This window comes from Battus philenor, unplaced genomic scaffold, assembly GCF_028537555.1.
Source record: "Battus philenor isolate CCGP_79_NKW_IND1 unplaced genomic scaffold, ilBatPhil1.0.hap1 SCAF_34, whole genome shotgun sequence".
NCBI classification, from domain to species: domain Eukaryota; kingdom Metazoa; phylum Arthropoda; class Insecta; order Lepidoptera; family Papilionidae; genus Battus; species Battus philenor.
This window is the reverse complement of record NW_027181698.1, coordinates 529,463-556,065: the sequence shown is the minus strand read 5'-3', so window position 1 is coordinate 556,065 and position 26,603 is coordinate 529,463. Positions and strand designations below refer to the sequence as shown.

The 26,603-nt window shown below is 32.7% G+C and overlaps 1 protein-coding gene across 1 annotated transcript; it reads right to left on the bottom strand.

The window, feature by feature from the left end:
• Window positions 1-22,333: 22,333 nt before the first annotated feature.
• Window positions 22,334-22,855, bottom strand: LOC137927572 (activity-regulated cytoskeleton associated protein 2-like). The gene has a single exon (XM_068771347.1). The coding sequence runs from the start codon at window positions 22,853-22,855 to the stop codon at window positions 22,334-22,336; it is 522 nt and encodes a 173-aa protein (XP_068627448.1).
• Window positions 22,856-26,603: the final 3,748 nt, after the last annotated feature.

Sequence of the window (26,603 nt, the reverse complement as noted above, 5' to 3'; positions counted from 1 at the left end):
AACTTTATTCATTAAAAAGGTATTCTTACAAGATTTTATTCGTGATTTTATATGTGGTTAGGAACATCAAATTGCAGGTTTTGTTGTCATTTCAGCCCAGGGACGCCCACTGCAAGGCGTAGACTTTCCCCAAATAAGACTAAGAGGTTGGCGATTGCAATGTGGTATTATGTTATGCACAGAACGCTGCTGATCAGTCGCAATCCTATATAGTATAATTATATAATTAGGGCACAAAGTGTGAATTATGGAATATTGTATCCTGGGAATCAAAATTGCGGCCTACTATCGCAAGTCAGTCCTCCACCACTGAGCGACCACTGGCCGCTAAATTGCAGTTATATATGACTGCAATTTAAAACAAACTACTGTTTTAAAATGCGTTCACGTTATATTTATTGTCCTATTTCCATCAAATCATTTAATAGTATATTTTAAAATAATCAACGAATTCATGTCAACAAGTTATTTGTAAGTAAATCAGTTAATTAAACGTCCGGTTAATTTGATTATTGATTTTCGAAAAGGAAAGGAGATGCAAAGTTGTATCAAATCACCCGAAAAAACTCGACAGATTTTGTACTGCCAGAGGTTATTGACCTGTCGCTGCCAACAGAACTTATAAATAATCATAATATATTTCAGAGTGATCACTTTTTTATCGATTAGACGTGAAAATAGTCCTTTAATTTTGTGATCGATTATTACTGATCTATGTTCCTGTTAAATGACGTAATAAATTTGCACTGCGTGAACTGTGAAGCGCGCAAAGTTTAAGGCGAACTGTCAATTGCCTAATGTTCGTAGCGAACTAATAATGCATACCTTTAATAGTTTCTGTGCAATTATTTTCCATGTAGGTACTTTAAAAAAATTAGCGAACTTATAAAAGAAAACTTGAAAGAAATCTGTTAAATCTTATTTAAGTGTTAGCGTGTCTAAGGAAATTAGAGGTTTAATTTTATAAATAATAGATTATTATCATTATTAGAACATTATTAAAGTTTATAAATTGAACACATATAAAGCCGCCATTTGAAATATGTCAATATTTTTATTTTTATTATCCATGTTAATGTAATACAAATTGTTTGCTAGCAATAAATAAGCTGATATTTTCAATAATTTCAAATGTTTAAATCAGAAAAGAAATTCCTAAATTCACAAATTTCGAAAAAATTCTTATAAAGTATAGTACTCATTTTAAATTTTAATTTAAATCCTGCAGCGAGATGTACGTGAGCGACGTTGCGAGCAAACGCTTGCTTTTGAACACCGAAGGGCCCGACATTCCCGACATGAATACCGCGCGCTATAGACATCGTAAATCGATATCTCCGTACTGACCCACCAACGGGAGCGCGTTCCTTGGGGGCTACACTTTGACAACACAAACTTGTTTAAGTCCAAGGTTAGCGGAGTTTTCGATTTCGCTTTTACACAGAAGTTTAGTAGACGCGAATTATTATACTCCGTTGATTATTAATAATTTTAAAATAGTAATTTTTCAATTAATAAAAATATAACCAACATACTTAGACATCTTTAGAAGTCGGGAGGTAATGTATCTTAAATGAAATGAGACATTAATAAAGTACTGACCGCAAAGCTGTTCCATACGGAATGCTTTATCATCATCATGTCAGCCAATAGACGTCCTCTGAAAGGTGTATATGTACCTCATCCAACACAAAGATCACCAGTATGACTGGTCTTGCACTCCTCGCATCCAGCGAATTCCAGCGACCTTGACTATACCGTCTCGGACCGAAATGTTTTCTAGTAGCGACTACGAGCCGGTAGACATGACCCACCAGGTGAACCGATGACGGAATGCTTGTTATAACAAAGCATAATCATGGATAAGGGATCCCATAGTTAAGGGAACCTAAAGTAGCACGTTGTATGTCTCACTGAGACGTTAGTCAACGCGGTATCATGTTCCAATTAAGCCGTTACTATGTACGTCGCCTATAACTTCAATTATAGCAGCGCCTGTCTTATAACATATTAAAACATTGCAAAAAGGAATTAATACAGTAACTTTTTTACAGTCCAATATTTATCTTCTCACGTATATTCACGAGAAAAATGCTAGAGGCAGGCAATTTAACTAAAAATGGAATCAGATTTAGCTTCTGTACCAGAGTATTAACATTCAACCCATAGGTAACTTCTAAGCGAGCCTTGATCTGAGATCTTGATCGACTACAAAAAACTAGACTGGTTCTTTTAACATTTACTTGATCTTGTTCCTTAATAAATTAGTACATGGATTCATAATCATTCTTTATTATTATTCCAAAATTCTTCACACTGCTACATTATAGATACATAAGTACATTTGTAACATAAAGTTATTATAATAATAACAATCATCCAAATTTATAGTGTTAAATAACCAGCTAAAACTACGATTAATTTGTAAAGCAAAGGTTTGTGAAATCGGTAAAAAATAAAGCAAATGCCATCATCAAACGGGACAAATGTTTGAACGAAAGAAGAATTTATTGTTAAATATTTATTCATCCTTTCGACATAATGCCAGATCTGTGTTACCCAATACACGAAAATCTTATACTAAATATATTATAATTATTTTAACAATTTAAATATTACATTATTACTACTTTTTAAATATGACAAAATCGTTATAGTTCTTCAAATCATTAGGTAGGTTATTGTACAACTGTACTCTTTCAAAAAATATAGCTTTATTTCCGTAGTTTATTCTGACAATAATTCATTGTAGTTTGTTTCTGCTTTTTAGATTATAACTATGCTGTGTTTTGTAAAATTATACAAGAATCAATATATTTAATTTTTTTTATTGTAATACATGTGTACTATGTGTACTAAGTTAGTAATTGAGTATCTTAATTTTTTAATTCAATTGTGTGGTCGGTGTGCGGTAATGGCACTTAGATAAAGCTTTAATTATTTTATTTTGATTTATTTGCAGGAATTTCAGATTAATAGCAATAGCTGATCCCGTATTGCAAAAAGATATTTCAGATACGATTTAATTAATTTGTTGCATAATGGGCCAGACTTTGTATCATATCATATCGCATACATGGTTATAGGTGTGAAAGCTTTGATGTAAAGCTTGTTTGTCCGCAAAAACCTTTTAAGCTTTTACATCTATTTTCTATGAAGCAATGTTAAACGACGACTCTGAAATATTTTTTTTCTATAAGAATGCGTCAGGCCAATATAGCTGTACGAAGTCTGCAGGGATAGATATAATAAAAAAATGAAGTAAACAATAATTGATTTTAATAACCAGTTATCATAATTTTCATAACGTAAAAACGTTATGACTATATTATTATTATGTTATTTATTATTTCAGTAACCATGGATTTACAGATAGAGTGCACTATATATTAATTGATAGAAAATAAGCTATATATTTACCACTTTAAAGGTTTATCTATAAACAATCAACCTTTATAACATTATGTAGACAGATTTTATTTGGTGACCAGAAATAAAGGTTAGTTTTTTTTTTAAATACGAAATTTTAACAACAATTTTCGTATTTTATTTTATTCGGTTACTTCATTGGTTTCGATAAGAAATTTTATAATGCAACCAATTCATTTCAGATGTTTTAACGATATGATAATTGACCTCTGAATTCTCAGTGCACAGGCAGCTAGCTCAGTGTAACGCTTACGAGATTTTCACCAATGCTTTTTGAAAGCGCACAGGATAAGAATAAATAATAGTTTTCCATGCATTCGTCAGAAATACGGTCTGGAAATATTCTCTCAGTAACAAGTTATTTGAAATGTAATACCGCTGTTAAAACATTGGAATAGTATGAATAAATAAGTATTTTTTCATTTACTTTTATGTTATCTTTACTTAATCAATTTCATCCTTTGAAGCCGAGGTAATTATCCGCAGTGTTTATTTATCTGTAGCATATATAAATTTTATATCTGTACCTTCATATGAATTACTAAATGCGAAAAATAGGACCCTGTATCTTATAGAATTTTTGGTCTTAGAAAAAGATACAAATCATTTAAAAAAAAAAGAAAACAAGACTCCATAGGTACTAAATATTCGTTACTTTATTAATGACCCACATAGCACTGTTGAAACGACAATGTTTAGGCTGTATACTGCATAGAATAGATGGCTGCTAGGGTCCTAGGAGTCAGGAGTGGAGATCACGTACCGGCAAGCGCAGCGTAGGACATCCACCCACAAAGTAGTCAGACTGGTTGGTTACGTTTGTTGGGAGACACTAGATGCCGGCCGCTTCCTACCGGTCCTATTGGAAATTTAAAGCGGAGGCCTATGTCCAGTAGTGGACAAGCTACGACTAAAATAATGATTATGACTTTCGGCGCATCTAAACATGTACAAACAGAACTTTTGTCTGGCTATAGCGTTTGACACGTGAAGGCTTTAGCAGGTAACTGATTCCAAAGTTATACCTTTTAAGGTGAAAATTGTAAAGGAAATAAAGCTTACGTAAATATATTAGTACACGAAAGAACAATATTGTGTAATAAAGAAATGAAAAATTGTAAACCTGAGGAACGAGGTGATGAATGGGAGGCGTCGGAAAAGAGGGAAATAGAATGAAAGGGAAAGATAGAGGAAATGTGGAAAGAAAGTAAAAGAATGGAAGAACATACGACGCATGGAAAAAGAGAATGAAAATAAAAACATTAGTGAAAAAATTATTACAAAAAAAAATCAAAGTCCCTAACCCACAACAAGTTAAAGGTACGAGAGGTCCCCAGAGCGGGAGCCACAAAAAAAATTTTGCCTAAGGGTTAAAACGGGAAAAATTGTTAGGTTATTGAGGAAATAAGAAAATATCTTCTTGTAGCTTTTTTACTGTAACGCAAGTAAGTAATTTAGCGCAGTATCTGAAATGCATTGAAATTTTAAAAAAATAATCTTTAAAAAAATTTTGTAAAATATTTTATGATATTGAAATGGATTGGCGTGATAAAAAAAACTGAATCGCTGCGATTGCATTACATAAAGTAGGTATGGCGCCAGAAACAATATTTAAAATCCTCCATACGCTGAGGATTGATCAAATGTTGTACCGAGTCATTGAAACCTCCCCTGTTTGTTAGAAGCCGTTGCCATAGTGATCGTACGAAAAAGGCGATCAAAGCAATAGAGGAAAGAATTCGAAGAAATTATATTTTATCTTGGGAAATGGAGATACTAGGCGCTAACTATATCGCGTATTTTAAAATATGACATAAGACTCGCTGCCTATAAGAGACGCACTGGTCATTTGCTATCAGATAATTTAAAAAAGAATAAAGTGATAAAATCTAAACAACTACTTAAGTACCGCAAGAGGAAATCAAAGAAAATTTTTACACAAACTTTTTTTTTTAATTGGGCAATGTTTTAACAAACTGAATGGTCTATACTATACTACTAATGTATCCATACTGAAAGTTCTAAAAAGCTTCTCAATTAGTCAACAGAGTACAATGTAGGCATTATCGACTTCAGTGAGAGTTTAGTGGGGTGTTAGCTATGAAGGAATGACTGAGCAATATTTTCGTGAAAAAGGTATCAAACATCGGCAAAAGTGTATCAAGATACCATTATTAAGCAGGCAGTTAAGTTCCTTAAAAGATCCATTTTCTATAACCAAACATTTCTTTTAGATAGAATTGGCGCCGTGTATAAAGCTTGGTCATGAATCTTGAACTTAATTAATCGACCGTACCGGATTTCATCAGAGCTGAAGTTTTGGCCATCATCTTGTCTTGATCTTAATCCACTGAATTATAATTTATGAACAGGTTTAGAGAATAAGACTTGCTCTACACGTCATGATAATTTGGAGTCCCTAAAACAATCCATACGTTTGGCAGTAAAGAATTTTCCTACGGAAAGAGTGCGTGCTGCTATTGACAACTGGCTTCAACGTTTAAAAGCAGTCAACGGAGACCACTTCGAATAAACTATATGTATTTTTATTACTTATATATAAATGTATTAATATATAATACTGAGAAAGTAATAACAGTTATGTGCAATAAAAAATTGTTGTTTTTCTTTGAACAATATTTATGGCAAGATTGAGTATCTATTACAAAATAATGCATATATTTGTTTTTATAATTTTTTGTTGTAAGGTTTTCACTGCTAGATATAAGCCTCTCTATAGATTTCCAATAGAAGCAAATGAAGGCGACCTTTATTCAAAGTCATTATAAGACCATAACTTTTGATGACCTCAAATTAGATCAAATAAAATAATTAAAGAGATTATCAGAGGTTCAAGTAAATTTTTGGTGAAAAAGAAGTTAACCCATAAGTACATAATGATGTAAAACTGCAACATACCACTTAAACGTAAAATGAGTACCACACTTAAGAGTAAATGCATAGCGTTGTATATCTGCAACTTAAGGTTTTTTAAAAAGTAAGTATATAAAATATTAACTCCACATTTTTTTCTATTTTTCCTTGCATTTTAGTGTACTTATCTGCAAAATAAATATTTTTTTGAAGTATTTATAAAAGTCATGCATTTAAAAATTTTAATTTTGGGGTACAATTTTGTGCGCCAGCGATTAAAACGTATTCATAATATTGTTACTGCCCTTCACGATATTTTTTGCAAGATTTGAATAAAGGACTATATAATTATCATTATTAATCAAGAACAGGAGTATACCATTAATCTATAAACAGCCTCGGAATGCTGTTAGCATAGGTCTAACATAGACGTAATTTGAGTGAAGCTGGACATAGGATGAGTTATATCTCTTATTGAAGTTATAGTAAGTCCACCACCTGCTCCGATAAGTGCTTCAGACCTGAGAAGAACAAACGAAAGAAATTCAGCGGAACTATGAAAATATTTTAAAAAGAATATGGAATAATAATTTATTCACATTAAAAGAGCCTAAGGTAAACACATAATTCTCAAGGTGTGCCATCTTCTATAAATTTATTTACAGTATTGTAACGCTAAGACACAAAACTTCTTTTAATATTTTTTTAATCTATCTATATGATTTCTTACATTAACTGAAATAATATAGGGGTGGCGACTAGGATGGCCAAGCTCCTTGCTAGTTCAAAATTTGAATATTTCGCGAGCCGCAATTTAGGCACATGTATATGACAGCACTCATCATAATACTTAAGATGCCGGTTAGTTAATTATGATCGGTGTTTGGATATCGCTTATTTTTTTGGTGAAATAATATTTATTATTCTGTTTCGATTTCCCAGGAGCTGTCATAGATTATATAAATTTAAATATTGAAATAATTCGACAATAAATCGGAGCTAAAATTAATCGTTCAAAGAGCAGCGTGTTGCTCGCGAGGTGAAGTTGGACCACCCCTACTATAGTAAAAGCGTAAACATATCCTATAGAAAAATTCATTCACACGATGAAATTGAGTCCTAGGTATACAAAATTTGATTTTGGTTCTGGTATTAATTAATGTGTGAAAATTGTTAATGTTTTATGAAAATAAACATCAATTTTATACAAGTATTGAGAAGCAATAGTCATTATTTTAATTTCTTTCAATTTTCATCTTATTTAACACACAATAGAAATAACAGCCACTTGAATGCAAACACATTTCTATATTTAAAAAATTAAATACATTCATTTAAAATATACGTAAGATTAATGAACTCAAGATTACACAACACACATCCATTCCCGAAGAGTGCTCCGTAGCGACTAAACTTTCAAAAGCCAAGCGATCGGATGACATACCCCCGCGCTCTTCGAAACTGTTGTCTTTAGTTTATAAGCTGATAAAATTACTTGTTTTGAAAATACGCTTATTTTTTATACTAAATTTTAAAATTAATTTCCAATTATTTTATGTGTGAGTAAAGGATGAATCTGCAATAACATCAATAACGTTATTTCCGCTATGAATCTATTGGGGCAGCTCAACACAAGTTCACAAATTATACGATTTCATCTCTGCTTGAATAGAAGGTGTTATGGTCGTCGTATTTGCCTAAGTATATCCATCTCGCTTTTAGCAAAAACGTATTCAATGTGTTAACCGTAAAAAGCTAGTTTTCAAAACATTTAAGAAAAAAAACTTTCTGTTCATGATTCGTAATATGTACAAGTAAAAATATTCTCAATAAATACTTCAAGGTTTAGATGGCCTCAGTAAGAGGTCGTTAACCTGAAAATAAATGACGAAACAGTACATCGCGAAATCAAGTATTAATTATTTGGAAGTAATTAAAAAAAATAGTTAAAAAAAGGAAGTAATTAAAATTAGGTAATTTTAACTAATTATTTGGAATCGTATTAAAAATATTTTTTAAGTATTAATAATTATTTAAACTTAATGCTTTTTTTTAAATAGCATGCGATAAAAGTTTTTTTAAATACATAAAATATGTTTAACCTTCCTATACCCGCGCGTATGTATCTGAGAGACCGACAGAATAATTTTTAGATTTTAAATAAAGAACGAATAATGCTAGTTTATTGAACTTTCTAGTACTTGCCTAATTTGATACGACCTTGAAATTGACGTGACGTGTAACCTTGAGTGGGGGCCACATTTGGGTGAACTGAGCGTCATTCGGTGCCAGAGACCGCGGGCACACGTGTGTGTATTTTTGGTGAGTAATATTTTTAATTTTTCATGATTTTTGTAGATTTATTTTATAGTTTGCATATTTTTTGTAAAAAAGTTTACTCGTATACATTTTTACCATAGTTTTACCTTAATTTTATAATGAAATTTCAGAGTATTTATGCTATATATGAAATAAAAAAAATATTTTTGTTTTAGAGCTTCGTTTATGGGCGTGATAATAAATGAGGAGCAGATAAGACTAATGTTGGATGAAGCTGGACAGGATACAGATTACGAGCATGAAAATGACAGCGAGGTGGAAGATCACGTTGAAGTAAGAGAAGAAAATACGGATACCGAACAAGAAGGTGACTCCGTTTTTTATAGCTTGATGAATGTTGCAGGAATTAATATATATATTATATTTTCACAAAATAATCCTAACAAAAAAATTTAAAGAAGAATTTTTCTGGAAAAGCTGTCGTATGAACTCATTGACGCGCAGTTGTAGAGACGGGCGGGAACTACTTCTTTACCGAGAATGATAAGACAAAGGTGTGCTGAAATCTGCAATCTAGACGGTCCAGAATCATCAGGTACCGCTAACAACTTAGGCCAAGGTCGTTGTAGCTTTTGTAGTTCGAAAGAAACCGTAAAACGCGTTACAACTGCCTTACTTGCAAAAAATATTTTTGTTTGGAACACGCGGTTATGGTTTGCTCTTATTGCTATAGTAATGAATCTCAAGAGGATTAGATTTTATTTTATTATTCCTAGTTCTGTTATCTAGAAGATTTACGAAGATCTTTATGTTATGTTGAAGAAGAATTTTAATTTTGGTTCATTTTATCTTAGTTTGTAAGAATAACTAATGTTTTTCAATTGTAAAAAAATGGTTTAATTTATTAAACATATCCCTAACTTTAAATATAATATAAGTTACCAATATATAACTTACGGATTTTAAGGTTTCGGTTCGTTACACCGTGCGCGGGTACAGGAAGGTTAAACAAAACACGTCAAAATGTCATGTGTTTACAGCTACAAAGTAGATATTACAAAGCAGCGTCGAGTCTGATCTAATTGAATATTGTTGTAATTGGAAGCCAGAGTTGGCACCCCACACTGGAGTAGACAGCACAAAAGGGGTGGTCATGTGAAATGACAGGCTATTATTCTCTGTATCGATATTCCAGACGTATAGTGAATAGGCTAACGTCCTCAGTGTCGAATTGCATCTGTCTCGCCATATCATATCGTAGATTCATTAAGATTTACAATAGTGTCTCCTTCTGTGATATTAAAGTGCAATGTAAACTAACTTAGACAATAGCTCGCAATCGTGAAGTACATAACGTCAAAGTCGAAGTAATTTCCTTATTTAATTCGACTGGATCAGAATATATACAGCTGAGTAATTATTTAGATAGTATTTCACTATATTTATATGAATGACGAAATCATATGTGTGAAAATAATACATGTTACATAATTTCAGATTTACATCGATTTCGGGTGTGACTATGAACAATTGAACTAGTTTTTGACGACTGTGGATTTTCTATAGACATTTATTATGTTGAATAATAAAAAACTAATCGGGACAAGTAATAAAAGGAAAACGATGTAAGCGTATGTACATCCTTTATAGTACTACAAATGAATGCGCGATGAGGTAGGGCCCGAGGAAAATAGAGCTCGAGCCGCCACTGCGAACTTTGGCGGTGAACTGGCAGAAAGAAGCGACTGATACCTACTCCCCCATCTAGCTCCACGCATACCTAAGGTGCGGTGCAGAACGGTTTTATTAGCACTATTACATTTACACCATAATCTATGTCCAGGTCAGTCCGTCTAATTCAAATTCAAATTGAAAATATCTATAAATAAGTAGGCATTAACAGCTGTTAAATCGACTATTATTTGCACACATATAAATAGTAAGTAACCACCCGCTCCGGACTTTTACTTTTAACAATTTTTTATTATGTCTACATTATAATATCAATCGCGTAAATGCGTGAACTAATAAAGTTCCACAGATGTTGATCAGCTTAAAAGTTCAAAATGTTATAATAATATTTTTTTAATAATGTACTTTAAATTTTAGATTTAGAACTAAGAAACGAAAGGTCTAAGATATCTTGTGGAACCCACGAAGGTTTGGTTAACTATCGGAGCGTAAGTTTTGCACTATAAAGAGATTACAAACACATAACATTTTCCAAAAAACATTTATATGGTTGCCAAATAGTTTTTACAAATAACAGTAAACATAAGATTCGAATAATAGGAAGAAGTATGGAGCTATGCATACAAATTTCCAACGCGAGATTATTAGACAAAACCATAAAAATAATTGACTCATTCGCACATACTTTAATACTGAAGTGGTATAGGGCCCGATACATATCACGACAACACGACCGGTAGACTATATGAGCTAATGGAAGGAAACATCAGTAAAGAGAAAGGTAGGCAGACCAAATAGAGAGAACTGATACCAAGGTTAGGAAAAACTGTCTGGCCAAAGGCAGTAATGGAACAGCTTGGAAGAAGATAGAGAAGGCCTCCATTCAAAAATCAATATCATCTATTTATATACTATATATTATCTACAAGGGGTCACCAGTACATTATACGCAGTGGCGTAGCTAGGGGGTGGCGAGCGGGGCTGCCGCACCAGGCACCACAAGCAGGGGGGGCACCAAAGTTGAAAATAATTTTTTTGAAATTTTTTTTTTGAATGATGAATAATGAAATGTTGAAAGAAAAATGAAAACCATATTTTAAAGTAAATAAAATAAAAATAATATCGAATTTTACTATTTTTGTGCTAAAAAAGTTGTTAAATAATATGAACATTAAAAAAGTAAACGGTTACAAATTATAATATACACAGTGTTTAAGCCTTTCATTCGCAAAACACAAAGTGTTTTTTAAAAGGGCTCTAAATCACAAAAACACATATCTGTGTTCATGAAATGTACAAGAAGATATATGATTGAAGAGATATGTGTTTAACATTTAAGGACATGATCCTCTCCCTTAATGTATAAACCACAAAGATGGGTTCATAAAGGGTTCAAAAAATTCTGGAAACACATTTTTGTTTTATACAAAAGGGTGAGGATCATGTCCCTTTAAGAAAAAAAATTATTTTGATTTCTTTAATATTTTAAATAAAAAAACAAAATTGAGCTACGGATTTTTTACTATTTTATGGGCAAAAAATAAAAAATTGTACCAAAATGTGAAAAGGTTAATATTTTGATGGTTTTCAATAACATCATTTTTTTTCAAAAAGTTAAAACTTTGAACCATAATTAAACTAAAAATAATTTTATATTTGATATGAAAAGATAAATGATCGCATGTAACTAGGACTTCTACAAGACATTTCTATGAGTGACAGCTGCAAATCTAACACAAGAATACTAAAAAGACGTAAAGCTCTTGTACAAACTTATTAACGTCTATGATAACTTGTAATAGTTTGTCGTAATGTATTTATCACCGAAGTAAGGATTATTAGAATATTAAAACGATAAATATTTATTTTAATTTTCCAAATTACTTTGAAGAAAATCTGAAACATTACTTTCAAACGTCAAACTTTATTAAGGGAATTTGATAAGTGATTATCTGTAAGCTTTTGGACATATTATTAGATTCTAAGCTTCCACCTGTAACAGTAATAATTCAAATTTGTTGAATAACGTTGATTTAAAGTTTTAGTATCAACAAGATATAACCCCTAAAATGAAACGCCGTCAACTAAGTGGAGCTGAAAAACGGTCTAAAAAAAAAGCAAAAGAAGATGCTGCTAAAAAACTAGAAGGGGATATTTTAAAATTTCTATCTCCTTCTGTAGATTTAAATCTAGATGATATTGAGGAATCTGAAAATAAAAATGAAGTAAACAAAATAGAAAAAAATATCCATGAAATAAGAAAGATTGATATTGAACAAGTTAAAATTAAAAAAGATAAAACTAGTTGTGGTAATGGTGGAATAAAAATTTCTGATGTATTGACGCTAACAGTCATCGGCATGTGGCCAACAATATTTACAGATAGCATTAGAATGTATTTAATTGAGATAGGTTCTTCAATGATACAATATATGGATCATAATTTTGAAGAAATTAAAAAATGGAGAGAAAAGAAAACTTACTAAAGGTTGGTTTTTTAAAAAAATGCCAAATGGTGAAGCTGTTCCAAGAATGTGGATGTGCTACTTGCCTTCTAAAAAGTCTTTGTATTGTTTCTGTTGCCGCCTTTTCCCACAACAGTCGCAGATGGAATCTGCATTTACATCTAAAGAAGGATTCAATGATTGGAAAAGGCTTTCTCCTCATGTTGTAAATCATGAGTCAGTACTGGTCATCAACAATCGCTAGTTATGTGGAAGCAACTCGAACTGCGCCATCGTACACGAAAATCGATAGATACAATAACGCAAGAGAGAATCAAAAAAGAGGGAAATTCTCACTCAAATTCTAGATGTCATACGTTTTCTAGCAAAACAAAATCTGGCGCTGCGCGGACACCGGGAATTATATTAAAATGACATTTCTCAGAATAAAGGAAATTTCCTAGAGTTGATTTTATTGTTGTCCAAGTATGACCCTGTACTTAGGGAACATATGCTTCGAATTAATATTGGCGAAAATGGAATAACTTACTTGTCGCCAGAAACTCAAAACGAATTAATTGATTTATTGGGAGGATATGTAAGAAGCCGCATTATAAAGTGTGTGAAAGAGGCAAAATATTTTTCTATAATATTTGACAGCACTCCTGATGTTTCTCGTGTAGATCAAACTTCACAAGTATGAAGATATGTAGTAATGGAGAACAATCGTGTAATTGTTGAGGAGTCCTTTATTGATTTTTAGACACTAAGGACAAAAACGCCGCTGATATATCAAAAATGATCTTAGACAAACTAAAGTCAGATGGACTGAACATAATGGATTGTAGATGTCAAGGATATGGCAACGCGGCTGTGATGAGAGGACAACACTCTGGCGTTCAAAAAAGAATATCAGATATAAATTCAAAAGCTCAGTTTATCGCATGTTCCAACCACAGTTTAAATTTGGCCGGGATACATGCTGCTAATGCAGAAGTAAACTCGGTGACTTTCTTTGGCACGTTGGATCGTTTGCACGCATTCTTTTCTACTTCTTCTCATCGGTGGGATATATTAACCAATACCACAGTCGCTAGCTTAAAACGTTTAATCGAAACCCGCTGGAGCGCAAGAGGAGATGCTGTTAGATAGGTATAAACCAACTTTATGAAGATATTAGAATCACTCGAAATTTTGACAGGTAGAAATGAAAGTACCGATACATGGGCTATTGCAGAGGGTTCATTGGTTTCTCTTCAATCTTTCACTTTTTTGGCTTATCTTGGATTTTGGGAACCAATTTTAGGGGAAATTAATGACGCACAATCGAATATGCAAAAGAAAGGGTTAAGTGTTAGGGAGTGTGCTATGAAATTGAAAGCTTTAAGTTGTTTCCTCACAGATTCAATAGAAAATATAACTGATTCTTGTTTGACTTTTGCTGAAAATATATGTTCTGAATTAGGAATTTCAACGGAACAACCTAGACGAATTTCTAGAAATAAGAAAATTGCTAGAAGAGAAGTTAGTAATGAAAATATAAATAACTTACAAGAACAAATTAAGGCGTGAAATAAGTACATGTATAAATAAAATATAAAAGATAAAACAAGAAATATTAACAAGATTCGAACAGTTGCACGAAGTAGCTGGAAAATTCGGATTTCTTTCGCCCTCTCAGTTATTAAATAATCAATTTGATATTGATCTTTGTGATGCACCTGATGACATAGACAAAGCAGAATTTTTTATTGAAAGAAAGAGACTTTGAAAACCGAAGGACCACTAGAACTCTTGAATTTCATACATAAACATCAGCTGTCAGATTTTGTACCATTTGTGTGTGTAATATTGTAATACTGCTAAGGATTTTTTTAACTCTCGGAGTAAGTGTAGCCACATGCGAAAGAAGTTTCTCAAAACTTAAATTAATTAAAAACCTTAAGATCAACAATGTCACATAATAGATTAAATAATCTTGCAATAATGTCAATAGAACATGAACTAGTCGACACTATTGATTTTGAAAATGTGATTAATGACTGTGCGGGCCAAAAAGCGAGGAAGGTTCGTTTTTAAATTTTCCCAATAAATTTTATTAAGATCTAATATTATTTTATATATATTTATTATTACTTTGAACCCAAAAAAATTATATATTAACTACATTCTGTTCTGAATTTTGAAATTATTTAGACTCTTTAGGGGGAGGGGGTGGGGGTTCAAGCCCCAATCTGTCCCAGGCCCGAAATACCATAGCTATGCCACTGATTATACGTCATGAGAAAAGACCAGTGTGACATAAAATGGAAGCAGATTGAACTCTCATATTTTTTTTTTTAATGTCAATTTAAGATACAAGGGTTCTCCCAAATGCGGTCTAGTTTGAATAGAGCCTAAAACAAATACTGGGGTTTTTTTTGTATTTTTTTCATTATCTTTAATACAGTAGTAAATAAATTCCTTCCCGAGTTTTACTATCACTTACACCTGCACAATATAATAGATTTGTGTACAAGTTTGTATGATGAAATTTTCAAATTTATCACAAGATTATTTAGAGACTTTATAAAGGAGTGCATAGTAATACGGTACAGAGTTGCCCATAAAAGAGACACTAATGTTACGAAGTTAGAATAGCTTTAATAAAATTACTAACTGCTTTTAAAAAGTAAAAATTAAGAATATAAATGCTTTCTTTATTTCTCGCATGTCACATAACGTACAAACGTGATCTGTGACCTTTAGAAATTGCCTTATCATCTAATAATCACTACACGTGTAACGAAATTATTTACGCTTATTAATCTCTTGACAAATGAACGTGTTATTTTTTTCACCTTTAATAATAAACGTTAGTTGTAAAAGGAAACAACTAACAAGGCGTTCGTCTAAATTTCATTTGAAGCGTAAAACTGTGTCTGGAGCACATCCGGCGCGTCCGTATCGACTTCAGGTTAATTATCTGCGCTCAGTCAAGTAAAAGTTAAGCGGGAACTAATTTTCTTATGAAAAGATAAACGTAGCTGGCTTGAAAGGTAAACGTCATTATATTTACCTTATATAATGATATTGGAGATGAGAGTTGAAATAAAAGACGGACAATAATAATAATAATAAGTAAGCTAAGCCAACTAGACAGAGGTGACAGTTTACGTTTACTGTCAAAAGCCAATTTGACATATAAATTATCATAATTATTATCATCATTTCAATCGTAAGGTTCATCTTAAATAATTGTAAGCGAAAAGCCAAAAATTGGCTTTTAAAGAAAGATTATGATGACACCCAACAAAATCTGTTTCACACACACATAGATACTTTACACACTTGCAATTTAGTAGTTGTATTGTGGTCTCTGTTCATGTTTAATTGTTTTTTTTTACGCTCCCTAGCTACTTGCACTTCTATACTTAAACATTTTAATATACTCGTATATTATTTATATTTCGCTACTTAAGCCGAAGGACAATGACGGTTCTAAAAAACAGTTTATAGTTGGTACAGTCATCGACGATATATCAGAGAGGGTTGTAGCCAGATCTTTTTTGAGTTCCGTAAAAAGGTTTTAGGAAAATTAATAAAAAGCAATTAATAAGTATAAAATTACAATAATAATGAATATAACAAATAAGTGATATAATTGCTGTGTTATTAGAAATGTAAATTAAGTGCGATATAGATAGTAATAAAATAAATAAATTGTTGCACAAATGTATGACAGCTAAAGAATAAAGAAAAAAATATATATATAAATGTGAAATTGTAGAAGGTAGTGAGGCGATGTATGGAAAGAAATGAGAAAAATTATGAAAAAAATAAGAAGAAAAGAGTGAACGATATTGAGAAGGATGAAAAATGAGTATGGAAATAAATTATTACATATATGATCAGTTGTTCTAAATTAATCATCATTATCATTTCTGTCGTAAAATATCCACAGATAGACACTCCTCGGCACAGGTTTCGATTGAAAGCGGCCTGCACCAACCGTGTTGTTACGTATTTTAAGCATACGTAACAACTCGAACGAAAAATTATTGATTGAGAATTATTTGATTTTAAAATTATATTTTAAACATTATTAAGCGCTATTAGCTTCAATACGAATACATTAGTCTACAAACAAAAAAATTCTGATTTGATTCACACAGACTGCTCATATATCCCGTACCGAACTTTGAATAGATCGTCTATTGCGATATATATACGCCTTGTTCCAATATCTTTAGTACATAGATTACACATACATAGATTTAGACATCCATCAGAGGTCTGCCCACTACCACTTATACTTGGCAATCAAATTTTGATTACTTTCGTTCGTCTCCGGATTTTTTCAATTCTGGTTCGATCTCGTAGAAAAACCACGAGTACAGCCATCACAAAATATATAATACACATATAGATATAGATAGATCAAGTATTCCGATTTAATGTTTACAGAGCAGAGAGTGTTGTTAGTTAACGATTCGGGAGAAGAAACATGTTTGTACAAGTTAGTAGCGTACTCGTGTTCAAAGAACTGCGATACTTTAATTACTCGTAATTAGAATTTCGAAGACAAATAATTGATAAGAAAAACATTTTTAATCAGAGTACACGTGTTAACTATTTAATGTGTTTTCATAGCATCATAGTGAAGAAAGATTTCCCTAGATGTCTCTTAGAGTATGACATCATATTTTAGATCTATGCAAACATTACTTATGAAATAAAACAAATTTTTAATGAACTATCTTGCGGTTCATTTTTAATTTTATGTCTCTGATGTTTCGTGTAGACGCGGCATTCTGCGTAGATCGGATCAATAACAACAACATATTTATTGATACTTCAATATAACTGTGGCATATGAACGCCTTTGTAAATAAAAATAAAATGCTTTATTATCCGCTAATATCACCAAGGTTACAAGTCAAGCTAATTAAAATCCAGGAAAAGTAGACCTTTGCAAATGGTGATGAACCGAAATTTATAGCAAAATGTTATCGAACAGATGAAAAATGACACCGAGGATGAAAACAAATGCGCTAGTAGTATGCATTAAAACTTACAGTGGGTTCCAAATAGGACCCAAATGATCAGGACTGGTGGAGCAGTGGTTACTGGTGGAGCCAAAATCGTCAATAGGCGCAGTGAGCTGAGAGATATCCTAAGACACAATTTAATAGTCATGAAAGAATAATTCTCTCAGCCAGTTTACAGAACTTAATAAATAAATAAATATTCAGATAAAAACTGTTTAGTTGTTTTTACACGGCTTTAGTGTTGACAAGCAGCACAGCAGATTGGCAAGTTGGAGAGGCAGTAGGACGACGTAGCACTTAGGACAGATGACCGCTAGGGTCCTAAAGTTCTAAAGTGAAGATCACGGATCAGCAAGCACAGCCTAGGCCATCCACTCACAAGGTAGTCAGAAGACTTTCTTAAGGTTGTAGGCCGCTTGAATTCGTTCTTATTGGAAATCTAAGGAGTCGACCTATGTCCATCAGTAGTTGCCCTATGAAATTATGATAATAATAATGATAAAAATGGTAAAATGGTTTGAAATTACGAAACATGATCATATTTTCGGAGGCCAAATATGAAGCGAATACAAAAGTTTTGAAGGCGCTCAAGTTTATTTAGTTGGTTTTCAGTGAGGTCTAGATAGCTGACATCTGCGTAATCAAGGATGGGGTGGAGTGACTGTGTAAGAGAAATTTTAGTAGTAGTAGGTAAAAAGTAGCTAAGACGTCACAAAGACCCTGCCGATGCAAATAGTTGACGGCTCATTTCCCGAACCTGTGGACCCCGTGAAAGCAGTTAATCGAAATGAATGCCAAGGTTTTTAACTGTCTCACTGAAAGGAATCACAGTGCCGTTACAAGCTACGGATGGCAATAACGCCCAGTTTAGTTTGGATAGCATTCTACTGCTGCCGATCACAATGGCTTGCGTTTTAGATGGATTGACGGCTAATCCATAGGCCTTGCAGGATTGATATATGTCGAAAATCCGACAGGGTAGACGGGTTAGACTTTTTAGGAATGAGAGTGATTTGAGCATTTTTCCAAACTATTGGGAAGGTCCCACTAGTGATAGAGAAGTTAAGGACATGGCAAATAATTGGTAAGATTATGTCGAGAATGGGGAGGTTCATTTTGCGACCAACACAGTCACTTCCCACTGCATTTGAAGAAATTGACATAATGCTACTCTCAACATCACATGCAGCAAACGGTTCGAAAGTAAAGAATATTTATATATATCCTTGATAAATATTCTTGCTTAATGATTCAACAGATATTTGAGTTTTTTCATTATATCGCCATCTATACCTCTACCGCCTAATGGCAGTCTTTTTTTCTGAAGTATGATTTTTTTGAATTTTTTATTTGTTTATTAATCTTGTGATTAATTACTTTTTATATGGCCTATTTATAAGAATTTTTTTTATTATTATTTTTTCATTTTTCTTTGACGATTTTCTTATTAATTCTATTTAACCTATAGCTTACTATTTTCTTTAATTGTTTAATTTTTTTATCACTTGCCCGGTCTGTACCGTTAGTGGCCGTTATTTATTTTTTCTGCATTTACCTGGGTGCAAAATTATTTGAGTTTATACTACAATGACTTCTTGGTGTCATCCGGTTAAGACATTGAAGATGTACATCGCTATAAAGTTTCATTTAGCTGAACAAAGTTATATTTTTAATTATAACAAATGAGAAAGGTTTTGTTTTCTTGTGAGCACAATTTATGTTAATTATTTAACAAAGACATTACTCATAAATGTTGAATGAAAATACTACGAGGAAACTGACATATTCACTCATTAAGATTCTGCAACATATGTGACATCCATAAACCTGCACTTGGCCATGGTAATAATGGGTGTCTAAATGCAGATTAATGTGTTTAATCTTTAACAAAAAATGTAATATTAAACACATAGTTTTAATAAAAGCAATAACCCATAGAATGAAAATACGGATTAAATTTTTAAAGAGAACGTTTTCCAAATATCTTCTGCCAAGTTGCACACACTGCTTAAAATGGAGTTTTGTGTTCTGCGCTCCACGCTACAGTAAATTTGGTTCAATTGGAATTTTTTTTTAAATTCACAAAATTTCGGAAATTGTTATCATTAACACTCTATTTGATACAAAAAAATACTGGAATTAAATCGGGTGACCTCAGTGTTTGGAAGAAAGCTTCCCGAAGCAAATTCATCGAAGCTCTGGTCGAGTCCAGATGCGCCATTTTGTTAAAACCACGTGTGTGATGAGTATTTAAAAACATAAATCTTTCATCAGACACCTTTTACAACATGTATGGAAGTATTAAAACACAATTGTTTTCCTGAAACTCTTAATTAATGTATATTTATGTATTTATTACGAACGGTGACACTTTTTTAAAACAAGGTATTATTAAAACATATTTTCGTTTTCCATTTTTGTTTGATTTATCAACAGTGAATATAAAAAACACACTCTTATGCTTCATATTTATCTACGAAATTCTATCAAGAATTTAGAAATCCGTTGACGGATGAAAGCAAAACAAAACAGTACCAGTAAAGTGGGACCTCGAGGTTCTGGAGTAGATATCACGCATCTGCGTCAATATGAACAGATGGTCCTGTTAGTCTTCAGGAATCGTTGTGTGCAAGTAGGTGTTATTGGAAATCTACGCCTAGGCCGATTAATGGACGTCTCAGGGCTGACATAAAAAATGATTATTGTTTCCAAATATTTGTATAATTTACTAGAACTGTTGAACTTTGCCGATTTAACTGTGTTAACTTTAAACTAATACAAGTTAATGGCATGTTCAAAAAATTGTTATAAATTTTATTTGAAAGTTATAGCTATTTTCAAATTATTTTGCGTTTAACAAAATTGTATTATTTTAATGTATAATAAATTTTCATTCGTTCGCTATGTATATAAGCTTCAGAAAATATTAATTTTATGACGAAATTTCTCCGTTATAAAATTAATCGAGAAATATTTTTAACTCTGTTAAAAACAGATTTTAATAATTTTTTTATTTAATTTTTGATTGTGTTGTAATGAGATAGATATTTGATAAATCGATTTTAATAAAAAAAAAATATAATAAAAGAGTACCTGTTTTATTTGTAACTATTTTATTCGAAGGTGCAATTTGTTTGTTTTATTTTGAATTGTTGGCTCCGCAGAAACTTCAATTTACTGGATATTTCTTTATTCGTTTATATACAATTGGACGTCTAATGCGGTTTGCATAATTTCTGTTATTTCTTATAAAAATAAAGTACGTTACTTCGTAAGTTGTACTACATTTTTGTTACAGTCAGGTATGGTTATGTATAAGGATGGCATTAAAAAGTAATCTTGTTTTCAGAATAAACACCAATTGAAAAGAATCCCTAATAATGGCTAAAATATCACTCAGTCCTGCGATTCTAATGGCAGATAAACGATCCGCTGAAAATTTCAGGATCTTCAACAAAGAAACCCAACATTTGATGGTAACCTCTGGAAAATCGTTTTTACTAAAAATTATTTCTGAGGTTGATCAGCTGTGAACCACGTTTCATTAAAAATGTAAATAACCAAACCAGCTTTACGTATAAAATCAATGCCTAGCAATGTTTCGTTGTTAACTGCATCTGGAAAAATAATAAAAGTGATAGGTATTGATGCGCCCGCGAGCATCACCACAACGTCCACCAGTCTGACTGTCACGTCACGCACTACACCGTCAGCAAGTTTCACAGTCATGACGCTACTACGCATCGGCTGCCCTAACTTAAGCAACAAGGATTACAGCGTGGATCCGGCAACGCTACGTTTAGCCGCCGTGTCTAATAGACCGGTACCGCGATAGACGAAAATCTCTATATCCAAAATTGGACGGCCTTTGGTACAAACATCCGGACGCAAGCGCTCGGTACGCGAGTTATCCGCTGACCGCGCATCAGGCACATCATATACATTACAAACAGAATTTAAAAAACAGTATAACAATCAAAAGGAAACAGAACATGGAAAAGGAACATGGGCTTGACATTGCGATGCATCGGTTTTGGAATATAAGTGCCTATTTGTTGACATAAAATCGCACGAAAAGAACGAATCCTTAGTGTCCGTATTTTTTGTACTACAGTTAACACAATTAGCACGAATAACACCTTTCATACCACAACCGTAACACGAAACTGTATGCGGATCACTTTTAGATTTAAGCCTTGAGCACTCATCGCGATCATGTCCACTCTTCTTGCAATAAACACAAAAACGTTTACCTGGATTCGGCGCATTCGCTGCGCTTACCACAGCAGGTACAGCGACGGCGGCGGCGCGTGCGTTCGAGCCCGCACTCCCTGCTCGCTGATCCGACGGCGCGCGGGACTGCGCGACCGATGAGACCTCCATCAGCGACTCCTCTATGCAGCGCGCCTTTGAGACCAACTCGTCAACGCTTTGTACACTTTCTCGTGTTAATCGCTTCCGAATACGCTTATTTAAGAGACCATAAATCATATCTAAATGAATTCTCTCGTCCAATGCATACGTGAGTTTGGCGATCGAGGCGCGTAAACGACCGATGAATACTTCCGATTGCTCCCGGTCTCCTTATTCAGAAGCGAAGATGTCTCGGAATATTTTATACGGGGGGCGGGGCGCTCCGTACATAGCGCGTAAGCGCTGCAGCGCGTCCTCCCACGACGCTATCGATGCTTTTACGCCTCGAAACCATACGGCTGCCTCTCCTTCGAGTAGCATCGGTAAACCACGAAGTGCATGATCGTCGTCCGCAATGTTTATACATTCTTTGTATATCACAATCGCGTCGATAAATGCTTCCAGAATGTCGGAGTCGCGTGAGGCGCCATTGAAACGAGCCGTGCAACCGGCAAAGTTTCCCGACGGAGACGGATGAGCCGAAGACGACGATGGTGATGGTGATGGCGAGGGCGCTCCTGCGGTGAAGGCCGGCGATCGCAGCAAAAGGCTCTCGAGTAGCTGGCGGTTTGACCTTGCCTGAGCCTTGGCGAACGCCACCATGAACGACGATAGCTGCCCCTCGGTCATGAACCTGCCCGAGTCTTCATCCTCGACGTCGTTACGGACGCCTGGAGCCTTGCGACGCGGCATCGCAAACAACAGATGCAAAACCACTGACGAAATTAACTTCGATAACGCACAATTGTTAAATTTTTAGATGGAATTCTTCTACGACGCTAAGATGGCGAACGGTCGAGTACGCGATTTCGTCGATAATTAGCGCGTAGGCCACGGGTTGGGCGCCAGTGTGATGTGGAAAAACGTTTATTGAATAATTAACATAAGTTGTGTCCGGAAAATGAATAATGCGCCTACGAGCGGTCGCGCATCGTTCTCTAGTTCAAATCCGAGTCCCGGAGAACTGCAACGGCCGCGGGCGCACGTGCTGCGCCTTGGCTACCTGCCAAGGCGCAAGCAAGAGCGCGTATAGTGCACGCCGTGCGAGTGAGCGAGACGAATGGGCGAGACGAGCAAACGGTTGAGAGTTGTGACGACATCCGCGGGAACTTTCACATATGGCGGCTTTTTATGTAGCAATATTATTACAATATATATATACATCATACACACATTCATAATTATTTTTAACTTAGCTTTTCAAGGTAAACATCTGTTTATACTAATAATGTATAACTATGCTAATACTTTATACTATACTATAATATTTATAATTTTATTGATATAAGAAACGAGTCTATTTTTCTATCTACATATATAAATTTAGCACGTTTCTTAAAGAAAATTACTAGATTGGTTTTAGAATAGCTTTTACGTAATAGAATGCTGTACAAATATTAGATAAATACTAATGGGTGTCATTGGAATAGAATTAGCACACGGGAGTTCCGGGGACTGTACATATTTTTCATTGACCCCGGGTGTAGAATAGGTAAGAGATAGAGTTATCTCTGAGATAATTTAGAGTTATGTATATTTGATTTATTCGATTATAATAATTATTATTATTTATTTGTGAATGATTCATCCTAATAATATTCAATGATATTCATTTTTGTCAATAGGCCCATATATTTCAAGTAAATCACAACAACTATAGATAAAGATCGTCATGTATTTAATTTCTTCCTTTTATTTTCTCACGACTTTTCTTTTCTTGAAGACAAATATGTTTGGAAAAGTACAAGAATTGATTTCTAGCAAAGAGAATAATGAAATTTCGACAACTGTCTCTATGTGCACGAACTAACTTATCCTTAATTCGTGCTAATTGACACCCTAACTAAATAGTTGTAACATTACGTAATAATTAATGTTTAGTTATAAAACTTTATATTTTTATATCTCAGATCTTTCTTTTTTTCTTTTATTGTCTGCTATAAAGATGTAATTATAAAAGATCTATTTAATTCCAAAACCTATATTTTAATATGATTAGTTTTCCTTTAAATGAATATAGTATAGAGTTCTCAAAATCGATAACATGGTATATTTTAATAGACAAAGAGTTTAACCAAAAAGTGACGAAGTGGCACAAAGTAGAATTGAATGAAATAAAATCAGAAGAAATTTTTTTAGACTTCGATATCACATTTTAAAGAAATCGCATACCGAGTTTAAAATGTTTATTGTAATAATTTTCAATTTTATATATTTTTAAATACAACGTTACTAAAACTTTAGAAACTACATTATGTTTTTATTTTGCAATATATATATATATATATATATATATATATATATATATATATATACATATAAAAGCATTGATACAATTGATTTTTTCTTCTATATATATTAATACATAAAAAATTATATTTAGGTTGCTTCTTTCTGTAAAAACATTTTTATGAAAAACTTGACTTATACATTATTTAATAATAATAAAAAAATAGTATTATTTTTTTTATTTAATATTATGATTGAGTCAAAATTTATTCCGGTGATTATATACCTATCATTTGAAGTTCGAAAGCGATAGATATTTTTGTGATCCTAGTATAATTTTAGTTATGATAAAAAGATATATTTTTTTAATAACATAAAAACTTCTTTACAAACTTTGTTGGCTCAAATTAAGTTACCAGTAATAAGTAAAAACAATTTCTCAAAGATTGTTTTCTCAAAGATTGTTTTCTTTAAGTCGAAGCGAATATCTCGTATTAAAATTTAATGGAATATTTTCCAGCTCCAAACAGTTATGTTGTAAATACAGATAAATAATAAAATAACACATCCTTTATTATCTTTTGTCCAGATACAAAAGAAGACTAAGAGAACGAGAAAGAGCGGGGAAAATGAGTGAAATGAACGTCGTAGTCCAATCACTTGACGACATCAATGTTGAAGATTTGATGAAGAAAAAAGAAAAACCTGATGATACTAAAAACAAAATTGTTATTGATTTACAACCCCCTGAGGAACTTTTCTAAGATTCAGATTCAGATTCAGATTCAACTTCTGATCAATCTCCTCAGGATGTGAAACCAAAAGGCAAATTTAATAACATACCACTTACTTTTTAATCCCCCAAAAAATTACGCGATAATTGCTATAAAATGCTTGCGTTCGTGATTCATTTACATTTTTTTGTAGTAAGTGTATAGTCGACTAAAATTACCAATAATATTGAAAAATAATTTATCAAATTTAAAATATATTTTCTTCATATCTAAGCGAATATTTTCAAGTTCATTACCAATAAATTGTGTATATAAATAAATAAAAAATATATACATTCTCATATAATTTTTCCAGACACGGAAGCAGAATCAGAGAGTGAGAAAATGAATGAAATGAATAACTACTCTGAAACACTCGACGATTTTAATATTGAGGAATTTTTGAAGAAAAAAGAACCCAATGACATCCAAGCCGAAGTTGTTAACGACGGACAACCCCATTCAGAACTTGGAGCGTCAACTTCTCGTCTTGGAGGTCAGCCTTCTCGGGATGTAAAGCCAAAAGCTAAAACGACCAAGATACCGCTTAAATATGTGCCGTTTAGTCATGTTTAATGTTGTGAATTTAATACCGTTTTAAAAATTCAAATAATTTTCTGCAACTTTCTGAGTAGTAGTACTAGTGTATTCAATGCAATTTTCAGCTCAGTGTGTAACTTAAAAAACTTCATCGGACGGTTTTTCTGTATCTCTAATAATTTCGCGTTAAAAATTGAAATTAAAATTGATATAGATAATAAAAAAAAAACTTTCGGAACTTTTCTGCATATGTCACTAGCGATTCAATTAGATGTTCAATGCTTACTGTGTCAATAAATTCTAAAGAAATTTGTTTTTATTTTCCAGAAGACAATATGCAATTACTTTTTTAGATATTTCGATAATCTAAATTGTCTACATAGTTACCCAATCATAAATTAATAATTAATAAAACATTATTAGGATTATAAACTAAGTAATTGCAGATGCGTTCAATGAAAAGAGTTTTTTTTTACTTAGAATGAACTTTAATCCGTGAAGTATATTTTTTCCTGAATATGTTTACATTACATCACACCTTATTGCTTCTATAACTATTTATCACGTAATTCGTAATCTTCTTTACTCCTTCAACCCAATTAAAGAAGAATATTTTGAACATTTCAAAGAAAACTAATAATTTTGAGCACTTTTTAATTTATGTGGTGTGTGTAGATTAGGTTAAGTTAGTTACATATCACTTTTGTTAAATGTTTTTTTTAATGCTTGAAATTTTTTAGATGACGTTTAGGTAATTATTTTTATTTAATGTGTATTATGTTTTCTTAATTTTATCAAATAATAGTAAATTAAAATGGAAAAAATAAAATACTGTTTGGTGGCATCTATCGGGTTTTACTTTATTTTGAATAAACTTTTTATAATAAATTGAGAAATAG

Excerpts from the sequence above, each read along its gene's own strand:
- LOC137927572 (XM_068771347.1), bottom strand. The coding sequence starts at position 22,855 with ATGCCGCGTCGCAAGGCTCCAGGCGTCCGTAACGACGTCGAGGATGAA.